At 43.0% G+C, this 13,933-nt stretch overlaps 1 protein-coding gene across 1 annotated transcript; it reads left to right on the plus strand.

The window, feature by feature from the left end:
- Window positions 1-1,714: 1,714 nt before the first annotated feature.
- On the plus strand, window positions 1,715-2,812 carry LOC128708861 (probable serine/threonine-protein kinase MARK-A). The gene has a single exon (XM_053803877.1). The coding sequence runs from the start codon at window positions 1,715-1,717 to the stop codon at window positions 2,810-2,812; it is 1,098 nt and encodes a 365-aa protein (XP_053659852.1).
- Window positions 2,813-13,933: the final 11,121 nt, after the last annotated feature.

The following is a 13,933-nucleotide window of genomic DNA, read 5'->3' on the forward strand; positions in this document are numbered from 1 at the left end:
TGCCAACAAATGATCCACTCTACGGTCTCGGGTGTGGTACACATTTGTCACACTCGTAAATGAAGAAAAAATAGGTTCAAATCGTATTCCTTCTCACTATCCCATCGGTAAAGTGGTTTTAAGGTGTTGACAAGTGGCTCCTGGCATTGATTTAAAACTCGTTCACCGGGACAATAACGATTTCCGAAACGAAAGTGTACCCCTTGAGCGGAGTGGGAGAGGGACGATGAGTGGATAAAGTGAGGGGGCGGGGGCGCAATATAGAGGGTGGGATCAAATGGACACTTTTTCCACTAAATAAATCAGCTCCATGGCCAATTTTCCGAACCACCGTTTTTGTACCGAAATTGGCATTTTTGACCGTGGGCCAAACCGATTTGCTGAAGAAGAAAATTTAAAATACGAAAACGAGGATGCATAAAATCTGTTGACAATACATACACACGGGAATTTTGTGGTGTGGTTGGAGTGTTGTAGGTAATTAGGATTGTTTCAATGGAGCGCCGGATTTTGGAGAGATTGTCGAAACGAGCCCCTTTTTGTGTTCTTTTCGTTTTTGGTTGGTTGCCTAGCCATTACGCCCTCGTTTCACTGTTTCTCACTATCTCATTTTTTCTCTGTCACGCGCGCATTTTGTTCTACCCTATTCTACACTGTTCGTTTCGTTGTTCTGATGCAGTCGGGACAAGTCAGGACAAAATCTGACCACTCCAGTCACACCGATTGTCGACGGGGTTTGTGCGGTTTGGTTGATTTTTTCTCCAGCACTCCTTTCGCTTGGGTTTGTCGTGCTCTATAATGTGTGTGTGTGTGAGAGAGAGGGTGCTTGTGCGTGTTTAGGAACAAATAGTCGTACTAGAACTGGACAGACTGGACCACTAGACTTGGGGCATAAAACATTTCCTTTTTTTGTTGTTGTATGAATACGAAAGGCCGAAAACAAAAAGGGGGAAAACAAAGAAAAATGCTCCATAGGATTTGCATGTGCACGGTGTGGATTGGTATATGTGTGTGTGAGTGTGCAGTTAGCGAAACGGCGCGCCTCTGACCGTCGGGACACTAACTGGCAAGCCCGTCTGCAAATCAGACGTTGAGTCCGAGTGAAATAAGACCACCGGTTAGACAGCTTATTTCTTTTGGGCTCGACTAAAAAGGGGCATTTTTTAAACGAGAAGAAAGTACCTTAATCGTGTTTAGGCTTTTAATAAATTAAGCTCACTGAGTGGAATTATTTTAAATAGTTGCTTTACTAATTCCAGCTGTAGTTTTATTCCCGGAAATGTAAAAAAAACGAATGTGTTCGCTTAGTTTTTAAGTTACACAATAGAATACTATTTACTGTTTTGTTAAGCTACAAAACAAAACACCGTGTGTTAATCTACCTGCCAGTGCTTAAAATAAATGGTTATAAATAATTTGAGTAAAACGGAACAGTTGAATTGAAAAAAAGATTAAACACTAACAAGTGGTACACATTAAGTGCAAAGTGTTTTTGATACATGTGTGAGTGTGTGTGTTTTTGAGTGAATGTAATAAAGAAAAGTGAAAAAATAATCGTTTGTTGCTTTAACGGTACATAAATCATACAAACATAACGATAAGATAAGAGTGCTGGTAAAGTGAAAGCAATTAATAACACGATCAAACGAAAGCATCGAATAAACGCCTGTAGGTAGACAATCGGACGTACAAGCAAGCGTTTTGTTGAGCGGCAATGGGTGCTGCCAGTACCGGGGCAGAATCGCTGGAGTGCTGCAATACCGCACCCCCCACCGGTGCTCCACCCAGCACCGGTGCCGCTCTCGCACCGCCGCTTCCACAGCAGCAAACGAATCGAACCGCCACCGTACAGCAGCCGACAACGGTTGCAGTACCGCCGCACCGGAACGGTACCACTATGCCAACGACCGTTCTCGGTACACCGCCCACAACGCAATCACCGTCCACCGGCACACTTCCCCCCGTCGCTTATCTGCAGGCACAGCACCACTACGCCCACGGCAAGGACGAGCGCAAGAAGCAGGAGCACCGTTCGCAGCTTGACATCGAGAACAACAACAGTCAGCAGATGCATCAGCAGCAACAGCATCATCAACAACCGCCCGCAACCATGCTACCGATGCAGCAAAATGGTGGCGGACATCATCTGTACGTCAACCCGGTGCAGGCAAATGGGCTCAACTTTGAGCTGTACCTGCAGCAAGCGTACCTAGACGAGCACGAGTACTTTAATCAACTCAACAATAACAACAACAACAACAGCAATGGCAACAACATTCACACGAAGCTGGCACCGCTTGCCACCGCTGGTACCGTGTCGCTCTACTCCGAGTACACCGTCGACACGCCACACACGATCGACGACTCGAACCTGTCCGGTTCCTGCCAGTGTTTCTTCGCCCGATACTGTAAAACCCGACGCCGTTCGTCGTCCACCTCAACCGCCACTTGCTGTCACGGTGGTGGTGGGACCAGTGCAACAGACACGAACAAAGGTACGAAGGCAACCGGCAAGGCGAAGCGTGGTCTACCAACGGTGAAGGAGCAGGAACAACCGAAACCAAAGCCGCACCCTACCGGCCCGACCGGTGGTGGTGGAGGGGGTGGTGGCGGTGCCGCGGCTAGGAATCGAGGTGCGGCTGGGCGGGGTGCTGGCGCCACCGATACGGATCCGTTAATGAGACGGCCCCGCCGGAAGAAGGACTCGAGCGAGCAGGACCTCGCGGCGAAGGCGCAACAACAGCAGAACCAACAGCAACCGGCCGCCAGCAATGGGGATGCGGCGCGACACCAGCAACATCAATCGAAGTAACTATTCCTACTTCCCGCTCCGCTCTCCCCTTCTGCACCACGGAGCCCCTCTTCTTCCCCCACTCAATCGTCCCTAATTTCCCACTCTTTTGAAAAGTGCGATTGTTTTATCTATTCTTGGTTGGCATTTGGTTCGCCTTGTTACTGCTACAACTTACTGTAAAAAAGTCCCCTTCACCATCACACGCACTCGGAGCGTATGCTTCCGTTTGGAGCTTCAGTTGTAGGGATGTAGATTTGGAAAACACTTGCCGAAGATTCGCACATTGCTGATTCTGCCAAATTGCCGACACCCGTACTTAATGTTACCGGCTGCAAGGACTCCCAGGTCATTGTGTTTTGCTTTGTCTTGGTTATGTTTTTGTGTTGTCGCACACATCCCAAACTTCCACTCCATTTCCACTCCACCGTATCAAGGTATACAACATAGCCACACACCCATGCACTCACACACAGATACATATTGAAATCTACACGCCCTACCCCTTCTTTGCCTCTTGATTACGTTGTATGCGCGATGGATTATGCTGTACCTGTGTGCTACCCTACCGTGCCTGTGTATTATGTCTATAATAGTATGTCTATTGGCTTTTGCCTTACTGTTAACACGCATACAATACCACTCACACGTTCTTGCTTACCTTATTCCTTATTCGCTCCAGCAGTTCCACATGGCATACACCAGCAAAAGAAAATGGCACATATATTCACGTAAGGCAAATTTTATAATCTACGCTACGGACAATAGGGCAGATCAGTCAAACCCCCCCGGGTTGGATCAGGATAAGGGGTTAATGTGTAGCGTAACATGCTGTTGCAGGGTTTTCCGATGTGCTACCATGTGCTGCAAATGTATTAGTCCTGTTTGCATTGTGTCAATGACACCGAGCAGTCAATTGCCACATTTATTTAGAAAGTGTGATGTGCGTTTTTAGCATCTTGTAAAACCCTGCACATACGTAGTAAAATATGGCCGTCGAACATGCAAACAAGTGTTCGTGTGTTGCATGTCGCATTGCTTAATATTATTAATTATCTCATTACCTTGTGATCATGACCAAGACTGATTAATATTGTTACCAACACGTATACATAATCCACTTACACATACTGACATCAGTGTATAAGTGTGCGTGCTCCAAAAATGTTGAGACTTCATTACTGGAAGCACTACCACAAGGGAGTGTATCGTGAAGTTCACTCGGACAAAAAAAAATGTATCCATTAACCCTGTTTCTCATCGCTATTTTGTAAAACCACATACTAATCACTTCCGCATACGTGAACCCCTGTAAAATGAGAACCCCGACGGTAAAGGAAGTGAATTTTTCACTCCGGCAAAAACGGAGCTCATTTACATGTGTTTTTAGCTGGGCTATGATTTTATCCTACATCCTGCTGGGGTTGATATCGCGTGTCTGGGAAAGCTAGTTCACCAACCGACGACAACGTCGAAACCCCTGCTAGGATAATTACTACGAGCAATAATAAAGGGTGTAGATTTTTTTTCAAAAGGATTTGCATGCATTTAAAGCTTCCTGAGGTGATTGTTTAAAATCACATGACCAATGCGGCAGGTGTGTTTGTTTCACCTGAAGTCACCATCGCTTTGTGTTGAAAACTATCGATAGGGTCATACGATCGGTGAATGATAATCTATGTTATTGAAGCTCATAATTTTACATTTTGTCTAAGTAACACAAGACTTTATGTAAAACAAGATTCTACTTTGTTTAATTTATGTAGCCTAAAGCAAGTGTTCAAGTATGTACCCTGCTGCAAAATAACAGTTAACTTACATTATTGTCTACTTTATTTTTTTATTAAGCTGTTACGTAACAAACTGGTAGTTTTAAGAAACCGATTTGTTTCGAAAATGTCCAAAATTTAATTTTCTTTCCCATAAGCAAAAAAAAAAAAAATCGATGAAACCCAATTCCCAGTATGTTATTCATAAGATTCCATGTCAGAGTATAAATTCCTACTTCACAAGCTGTGCATCGTGCCGTGAAATTGATCGGTGCATCCATTTTGCCTTGTTTTTTTTCGATTTAATCCTGTCGAGAGAACAAAGACTCTGCTCGTCCCTTAAGATGACCCAGATAGAGCGGGTTCTATTCTGGGATGGAATAAATGCATTCAATCAACATTTTAATAAAGCCTTTTTGTGTGTTGTTGAGCTATGCTGGATCGAAGATACTTTAAGTGGAGCGTATTCGAAGCTACAGTAGTTAAAGATTGGATTTTTTAAATCTAGTTCGGAAATCTTAAACCTTTTTTTACTAAAAGTAAAGTATAATTAGAAAGCATACTTTATGTTCTATACTTTATTAAAGTTACACAACAATAAATCAACTCTTTAAGAACACCATTGTACAGTACATGTATCTTGTTCCGCTTGCTGGTCGACCGTCTGTGAGTGGCATTTTCCTACTAATAGGTACAGCATATTCCACCGTCCAGGGCGGTTTTGGCAAAGCAATTTCCACCCTGCAGTATCTCTTAACTCCCGATTTTCCCATTCCTTCAATCTTCATCCCCTCCGGTCTCTTTACTTAGGCATAACAAAACTCACTTAATTATGAGGCATAAAAGTATCTCCCATTAAATACCGCTTCCCACCCACCGCTGATTTTCCATTCTGCCCTCTTTCCCTTCCTTCCCGAACAAACCGGCTTTTGGACCTCTACTTTCTGCCAGCCGTTTGCATCGCCTTGTGTCTGAGCATATCTCTTTCGCACACATCGTTGTAAATGTCCCTGTGTGTCTGTACGTTTGTGCGCTGCTGCTTGTTTATGTGAGGTGCCTCTAATTATTTTTCTTTTCGTTCTCCGTACAGGTTCGTTTGCGCGCGCGACAGCTTATGTGGCGCATGTAAAAGTGAAAGTCATTACCTAACTAAGCTGCCAAAGCTAGTAACTTTGCGATAGAAGAATAAAATGAAGCGAAAAGGAAAAATCCAACTACCTAGTACTAACGCGTACTCGAACGCATGAAAACCGAAAGATCGGGATGATGAAAACGCGTCTAATTTTGTATGAGTGTATGTAAGGTTTTATTTTTCTTATTATGCTTTGAGTTGGGCAAAACACTGGGAACTATGGGAAACGAGGAAATAGGGGTGAGCAGAGAGTTAGAGGTAGAGAAAGAGAGTGAGATGAAGGGCCAGCAATGGTCGTGCGGGAGCCGAAGATAGAGCGCGATAAACACGCACCGTTGGCACCACCGTTGAGCGTCTGTTTGCTGTCTGTGCTTGACTCGATCTGTTGCGATGCTGGGCTTGTTACTTTTTCGGTTGGTATGGTGGTATGATTTTTGTGCTTTCCGTCCATTTTGCAAAACAACAGCGTCCACGATGACGTACCGTGAGGGCCGAGAAGCAATAAACAGAACAGGCGTAAGGACTGATGCAGGTGTTACTGTACAGGTCGCGCTTCGGATAGGTAAATGGCAAGTTGCCAATGCAGCATCGTGCGCCACGTGCAGCGTAATGATCGTTTACGATAATGGACAAGTGAGTGGATCAGCATGATAGATTATGTATATGATAGATTATGCCGGGATGGAGGCATGCGAAACCGTGTACAAAAAGGGCCTTACCTTAGGAGGCCTTAGGAGCTGTAAGGCAATCGGATAGTGTGGTTCTATGGTTATATAATGAGAGTTTAAAATAAATCCTTTTAATAGTTTTAAAAACCTTGTTTACGTGTAAGATAAAAAAGACTTTCTTTGATATACTATTTGTTAGAATTTCCGTTGCCAAGTGTTACATATAGGAGTAGGTCATATGGAAACACACATTTTTAACCACGAATAACCTCAAAGTAATGTCATCATATTCTTTGTTGTTTTTTCTCCCAATTTTATAAAGTACTAGGCGTCTCCATTTCATTTTCATAAAACACTGGGCGTCTTCATTTAAATTTTCGATCGTACTAGGCGCCTCCATCTCATTCCAACCAGAGCGGATAGGAAGATAACTGAACTAAAACTTACCATGTCTAAGATTTGCTTTCGGGCACGATGGTAGATGCTTGTCCATATGGTGCCTGCTCAACGTACCGTTTCTATCGAAGCAATCGAACGAGAAATAAAACAAAATCATTTCTTTTAGAAAAGTGCCCGCAGTAAAGTGAAGTCTGCTTGTGACATGATAAATCGTATCCGTTTTTTGCAAGATTATAGCTTTGTAGTAGCTAGCCTGTGACGCTTTCAGCTATCGAACGATCCTGCCGGAATGGCTTCTGCCGGTAGTAGTATTAAGGACATAGTTGATGTGCAAATAAAATACTAACAAACATGCATTATGCTCTGCTTATTTCACAGTTTTTCACATTCTCACACACATTCACACACAACCTAGCATGTACTTTTCATGAGATGCTTTACCGTTTGCGTTACCCAGCCTTCGCACCTATAAAGGGCGAGATAGTCCGAAAATAATTTAAAAAAAAACATCAACTACAAAACAAGTTTCCAAACAAGCACACACGGCCACGCACACGCCGCTATCATAACGTAAGGATATATGTGTCCCACAGTGGCTTCGCTTTGGTGTGCCTTTCACTTTAGGTAGGGGTTGCGGGGAATTAACAACATACTTTTATACTCCATTTTTTTCGTTTCACTCATTTGTTCGAAGCCATTTCATGCTAATAATTAAACGATCACAAAAATACCTGCAACAAACCATTCGAAGACAAAATAAATGATGCAGCCGTACGCAGCTTCCTTGTGTGTTGGTGTATATTGAAACAAAATAACTAAATGATCGATTTTCTCTTTTTCTTTTCCCCCACCATCCTTCCATTCCCGATCATCTGACACCCCTGTTCCGTACTGATGTCGGACACTGGCCTGCCCCTTCCCCGTTGCCGGTTCGGTTTCCTCTTTCTTCCGTGTTTTCTCTTTCCTCTTTTCTTCGCAGGTGAGTAATAATCCAAACAATGTGATGTAGGGTGGACAAAAAGGTAGCGAAGCGTTATGCTGTCTGCAGCTGATTGGCATTATTGCTGCCCTGGTAGGAATGCCCGGAAAGATGGCTAAAGCGAGCAAGTATTTAATGCACTGTCAACGGAACTATTACAGCACCCGAGAGTATTTGTTTCTTTGTTTCAATTATTCCTTGCTCATATTCATGCTAATTGTTGAAAAAACAAAACGTTAAAGTAAATTCCGAAATGATGACCGGATATTTGTTTCGAAGCGCTGAAAGTAAGTTGCTAGCTTCAAACGTATTTTCTTCTACAAAGAGTTGCTGTACTTCTCCTGGGAGTTCTGGGCATTCACAATCTCTTCCGATGCACGGTTCATTGGAAACACATCAGTCAACTAGCATTAGGTTCCACAGTGCTCTCGCATCGCTGGGACAGCTTTTAAGCAGTCCCCCGCTTCGTTATCGCATCACATGCCGGTGTCATTATTGTAGCTATCCATCAAGCTGCCAGCGTATGCCTTTGATCCGATGATTGGTAGAAATTCTTCAAAGAGGAATAGTACACAGGCAACTGAGTACGGGTGGACGGGTTAGTGGAGGGAGAGCACGAACGGGCTGCCGTCCTTTCGATGGTGTTCGCTCATTTGCTGGCTATGATAACGAAGCTCTCTTGTAATCGTGAAACTCTGAGTCGAGGAAGGGCATGGGAAGAAGGAGTAATAAGATTTCTTTTCTACTTCGTCGACTGTAGTAGAACTTAAACTAAAAACGACTTTTCCATTGATAATTGAACTAGTCAAAGACTTAGGCGAGTTAGAACATCAAGTATTAAAGTTTTATACACATTTCAGTGCTGTGAGAGAAGGAACAAATAAATGTTTAGTTAAGATGTAATACGTAAATAGGGAAAATTCAACAAAATACGTTATACATCAACTAAAGAAAGTATTCTTTATACTACCAACTACCAGCAACAAATAATTTCGTGCAGATTATCCAATATAACTACTTGGAAATGGTAAAATGTAATAATAGCAATAATTGACATATAAACGGTGAAACAAAAATTTTAAATTACTTTATTGGCTTTACCTATGGCCTAAAGTATTCAGATTACTCAGAAAGGTGCACAGGAGCGGTAAGGGGCATTGCATTGAGTTTTCATTGTTGTGAAAAATTGCACTTTTTCTCGTTGGCCAAACTCTGCCGCGCGTAATCCTATCTGTACCTTTAAAATGTTAGAGCAGAAAACATAATCCTGATTTTATTACAACCTGATTGCCTGTTTTTGGAGCTAGTAGATGTAAATTTTCTCCCATTGTTATAAAATGGTGGCATAATGCGTTAAACGAAATGGACGTGCACAAGAGTAAAGGAAGCGGGAAACAAAAACTTCAAAAATTGCTTTGTATTCTGTAAGGATCAATCATGGCGCACGTCTACACATCATCGAATCCACTATTCAGCGATATAAAATCAGCGTGCCTGTGTGCATGCATAGCACGGTGAAGAGAAGAATAGCAAATGAACGTGATAAAGGCAGGTGAGGTGGAATTACCGAACCACATACACCTCCTCTACGATGTCATCCCTTATACCTTATTTCCTTTTTTCCATTATTATTTCGATCTCAAAAGCATAAACCACCGTACCGAGCCAGCTCGAAGCGAAAATCACAAAAGAGCGAAGGATCACGCAAAGGGCTACCGGTGACGACGGTGGGTTTGGGGCCGGGGAGTTGTGGATGGCAAAAGCATTCCGGGCGGAATGTGTGGCAGAAATTCGTTAATAAATGTTTGCTAAGTATCGCACTCAGCGAGGCGTGATCCGCCTGCTTGCCCGTAAATGGATGTATCGCGGATGAGATGGAGCATGAGCATAAAAGATTCTTGCCGTGGATGGAGAGGGTTGGACCACGACTGGGTCGGAAAGGGTGCAGAAGGAGGAGGATGTAGAGAGCCTGCTGTACGGGACCAACACTTGTATGAAATTGGTGTAAAAAAAACCGGCAGGAAGAACGGTGATGTGTAGCACGTCCTCGAGACATCGGCAAGGACATACAGTGCATGACAAAACAAGCGACGAACCTTGTGCTCTCGATGCGTTGTTGGACAACGCTGTTGTATTACCGGCCCTTAGCGGTAACAGTTTTGTTTGCACTGCCTTAAAATAATGCTTGCAGCAAAACAACAAACAAACAACCAACAATTGCATACTGTTCGTCCCACACTGTGGGAGATGATGGTGGATGGGACTAGAAGGTAAGGTGGCGAAAGAGGCAACTTCACTCGATCTCATCTCATGTATGCTGTTCTGTGCACTGCCATGTACAATGCCCCGGGCTTCGTAGGACATTCTCTTGCGCCGCTACGGTACGAGACGCGTGCGATGAGAATGTTGATAATGAATTCTCGGAAGTGAGAAGGAGAGAACGAGTGTGTGTGTGTGTGGGAATGTAGGGGTAGGTAAGGTAGTAGCGAGGGTACGGTGTGGGGATGAGCAGTGTGTAAGAACGTCGCCAACCCATCGCCGACCAAGCGGAAAACAATCGAGAAGAATGGAGCAGTTAACTTTATTAGATGGTGCTTCATGTAAAACGACGCCGCATGTCGCCGATCCTCCCCCCCCCCCGCTCCTCCCTCCATTCCTCCCTCCCTTGCCACTCACCCCGGGGGTATGGCGTGCTGTGTTTCGGCGACATTCCGTAAGTGCGATACTTGCCACGGTGGAACACTTTGCCACCGGACGGTAAAGCGAGAAACGCCTGGCTGGCTACAAGTCAGTGCTTAATTCGACTTTAGAGTACAAAAGCGACTGCCTGCACGCTTTCGCATCCTTAAGGGTGTTTAAGGCTTTTTAGATGAGGATGGAGTTGGGGAAGAAAGAAGAGAATTGCGAGGGAGAATGAGAGTGGGGAAGGGTGGAGGGAGAAGCTTAACTGCGCTGAAGCACTGGTTCTTGTTCGTCTTCGGTTGAGTGGTGGTCGACGGTGTATCGGAGGTGACCGTGCGTTCGTATGGAATGATGCAGCACAAGTTTCTGCCATGCGTCCAACGGGCCAAACGAGTCTTTTACCCAAGGTTCTGGTACCACGGCCCATTACGAACGGGCGCTTTCGATTACCGTCGAGAAGCAACCGGGTCGGAAAGTGATACAAAATATTACAATCTCATCGTGTATGTGGTTTGTGTGTGTGTGTGTGTGAGAGAGTACGCACGAAAATGGAACCACCAATGGACGGGTGGCTGGCTACCCGTGGGATGCTTTGTGTAGTACATGCTGTGTAAACCAATCCAAACGATGAAACAATCGGCAAGCCGGAAGAATAAAAGACTTTTATTATGTTTACCGATCGCCACATCCATTGTTACAATCACAACCATTCGTGCGGTGTTGTGTTGTTGCACGCGCCAGTACAATCTGTATGAAAGTGGCAGGACTGGGGTTAGGAATGACCTGACGCGAGTAGTGTTTTACTGCTTGTTTGTCTCTGTTTTCTAAACGGGCAATGCTGCTACCAACGAGTGGATGCAAGATGCCCGCTATGACCGCAAACATAAATCTCTGATTAATGAGCGCTAAAACAGCAATCAAATCAATTTAAAATATCGATCGTATGGTTGTTGCTTTTCGAAAGGGTAGTTTTTCTGTAATATCAACATTGATTTCCACGGTTGTTTTGTTTACGTATTCCAGCTGGATTTGCTATGTTTTTTGACTTGCTATGTTTCACAACCATGACGGCACACATGATAGCTATCATTAAGAAAAGAGGATTTTGCATTGACCGTTTTCGCCATGTTTACGAAGAATGTGTTTATTATCATAATCAAGTCATTTAATTACCATTGCCCTTGTTCTAGGTTTAGCACATGGTACAGCTCCTATCCTACGCGACTGTTATTAATGAATTCTATACAAAAAGATCAAATCATAAGGAATGATCTATGTTGATCCATTCAGGGTTATTATACATTTAAATTAGCCATAAACTTTATGACGATATAGAGTTTTAATGGCTCATTAGACTTTTTTATTATGAAAATCAAAGGTCTTTAATTCTGTTTCGAGATTCAGTCATTAGAGGTGTATTAATCTGAATTTATCGGATTTATCTTGATTTATCTGAAATATGGCAATTGGAATCAAGATGGCAATAAAATCGCTGTATTGTGTACTTTTACAGGACTTGTAAACTTGACTCTTTGAAAACGGCTGATTTTAATTACAAATTGCGGAATTTTGAGTATAAAGTTTGTAAATGAACCTACTTTACTATTCAGCTAAACAATTTTTTTTTTAAGAAAAACATCTATCTTAAAAATTTTAAAGAGTTAAGAATTCATAAGCTCATTTCATTGCTATAACGGAACATTTCTAAACTAACGTATTTCCAATGGAATATTCAATCAGAAGAAAAATATGTTTGAATTATATTCAATGAGGCCACCACAATTTACAGCAAATGACTTGCGAAGCGTTAACAGATGCTTCGCTGGTTTTGTTCACATTGCGACCACTGAATGTTAGATGGTTTATTGCATAGGCAATGCACTTTATTACCTCATACTAAAATGAATTCAGACATAAACACTTTCGAATAATCCGGACAACCTAGAATATTGATATTTTTATCCGTTTGTTTCAATAGCTTGAAGGTTTATGTAAATTTATAGATCTTCGTTTTATACTGATGTTTTGTTTTGTTTTTTCATCCTAAATAAAAAGTAGTCAAAGCTTTCCTTCAATTCAGTTAAAATTCTGACCACCTATTTATTTTTTTCATCTTATTAATGTCCACCATTTGAAGCGAAGGGGGGCAAGCGTGCTATGTTCCTATAATTTTTCTTGACAGTGAAGGTCATTTTTCTATTGAATTAAATTCCATTGTGCGCATTACTTTCCACCCCTTGGATGGACGTTTTTATCCGTGAAGATTTGTGTTTTTTTTATGTCGTTCTGTTTTTGTTTTGAATTACAAAGTGTGCTGGAGCGGTGGCAAAGGGCAAGTGAATCATCTCGTGATGAAACAGATGAAAATGATCCTCAATGAAGAGGGTCGATTGACACTCCCATGGAATTTTTTAACGCGACCGAAACAATGAACGTCACAAATTCCATCGGGTGGTGGGAAAATTGTGCCTTACATGCGTGTCATTTTCGTGCTGTACGCGAAGTTTCACGAAATCGTGTATTGAAACTAAAATTAATTACAGTAAAAGTAATGAAATCATTGAAACAAAATCAAACCAAAAAGCGATGTAAGAATAACACAAGACAAACGTGCCGTCACTAATATGTAATTCATCAGATACGAAAATCAGAAATAGCGTTGCATACGAACGTTACGCTTCTAATAAAGTGGTGCTCGGCCACCATTTTACTCAATGAGTTGCAGTGACTGCAACACTTTCCGTTACTCCGTTTGACCACCGTCGCCCTTCTTCGCCCGGCTACCATTGGGAAAGAAGGGGGCCTCGGGGCTTCACTCAATCAATTTTCCGGCGCTTTTCCTTCCCATTTTGCTTCGGTCACGGTCGGACGAACGTATCGGACGGTAATGAGCCGTGTTGCTGTCACTTTGGTATTGTTTTTTTCGTGCCTCGTGGGTTTGGTACATGGGGTTATGCTAAGGTCAGTAGTGTCCGTTTATCCGGAGATGTTTTTTTTCACCGGCTGTTCTATTTCTTTCCGCCTCTGTTTGACGGTAACTGTTGCTATTGGTTGACAATCAGATTTTGTATGAGCGATGGAAGGTGAAGGAATAAGCAAAAAGGAAAAAAAAAACAGTGTCGGATGTCATATTTTTTCAACATTATCCGCTTTACTCGCCGCCCCGAAGTTATTCTCGGCCGGAAACAGTTGAAAAAAGGGGGTAGAAACAGGGATAAGACCAATCAGGGTTGGCCACAACGTCCGTCACACGTCCATCGAGTCGGGAAACGGACGCGGACGCAAAATGAAACGACTCCGATGCGGGCGACCATATCCCAACCGCAAGTTAATATGTAAGCAAACCGAGCGTAATGGAAAGTAATAGATAAGGGGGAAAATGGTATTGAGATGGGCAAGAAAAGGGAAACACAAAAAATTAGCCGCACATACATACAAGGTCAGGAATGGAAGCAAATTTAGCTGGCAAATGACTGGCACGCGGCGTGCACATTGGAGATTTAGGGAATTGTT

Source organism: Anopheles marshallii, chromosome X (assembly GCF_943734725.1).
Source record: "Anopheles marshallii chromosome X, idAnoMarsDA_429_01, whole genome shotgun sequence".
Taxonomy (NCBI): domain Eukaryota; kingdom Metazoa; phylum Arthropoda; class Insecta; order Diptera; family Culicidae; genus Anopheles; species Anopheles marshallii.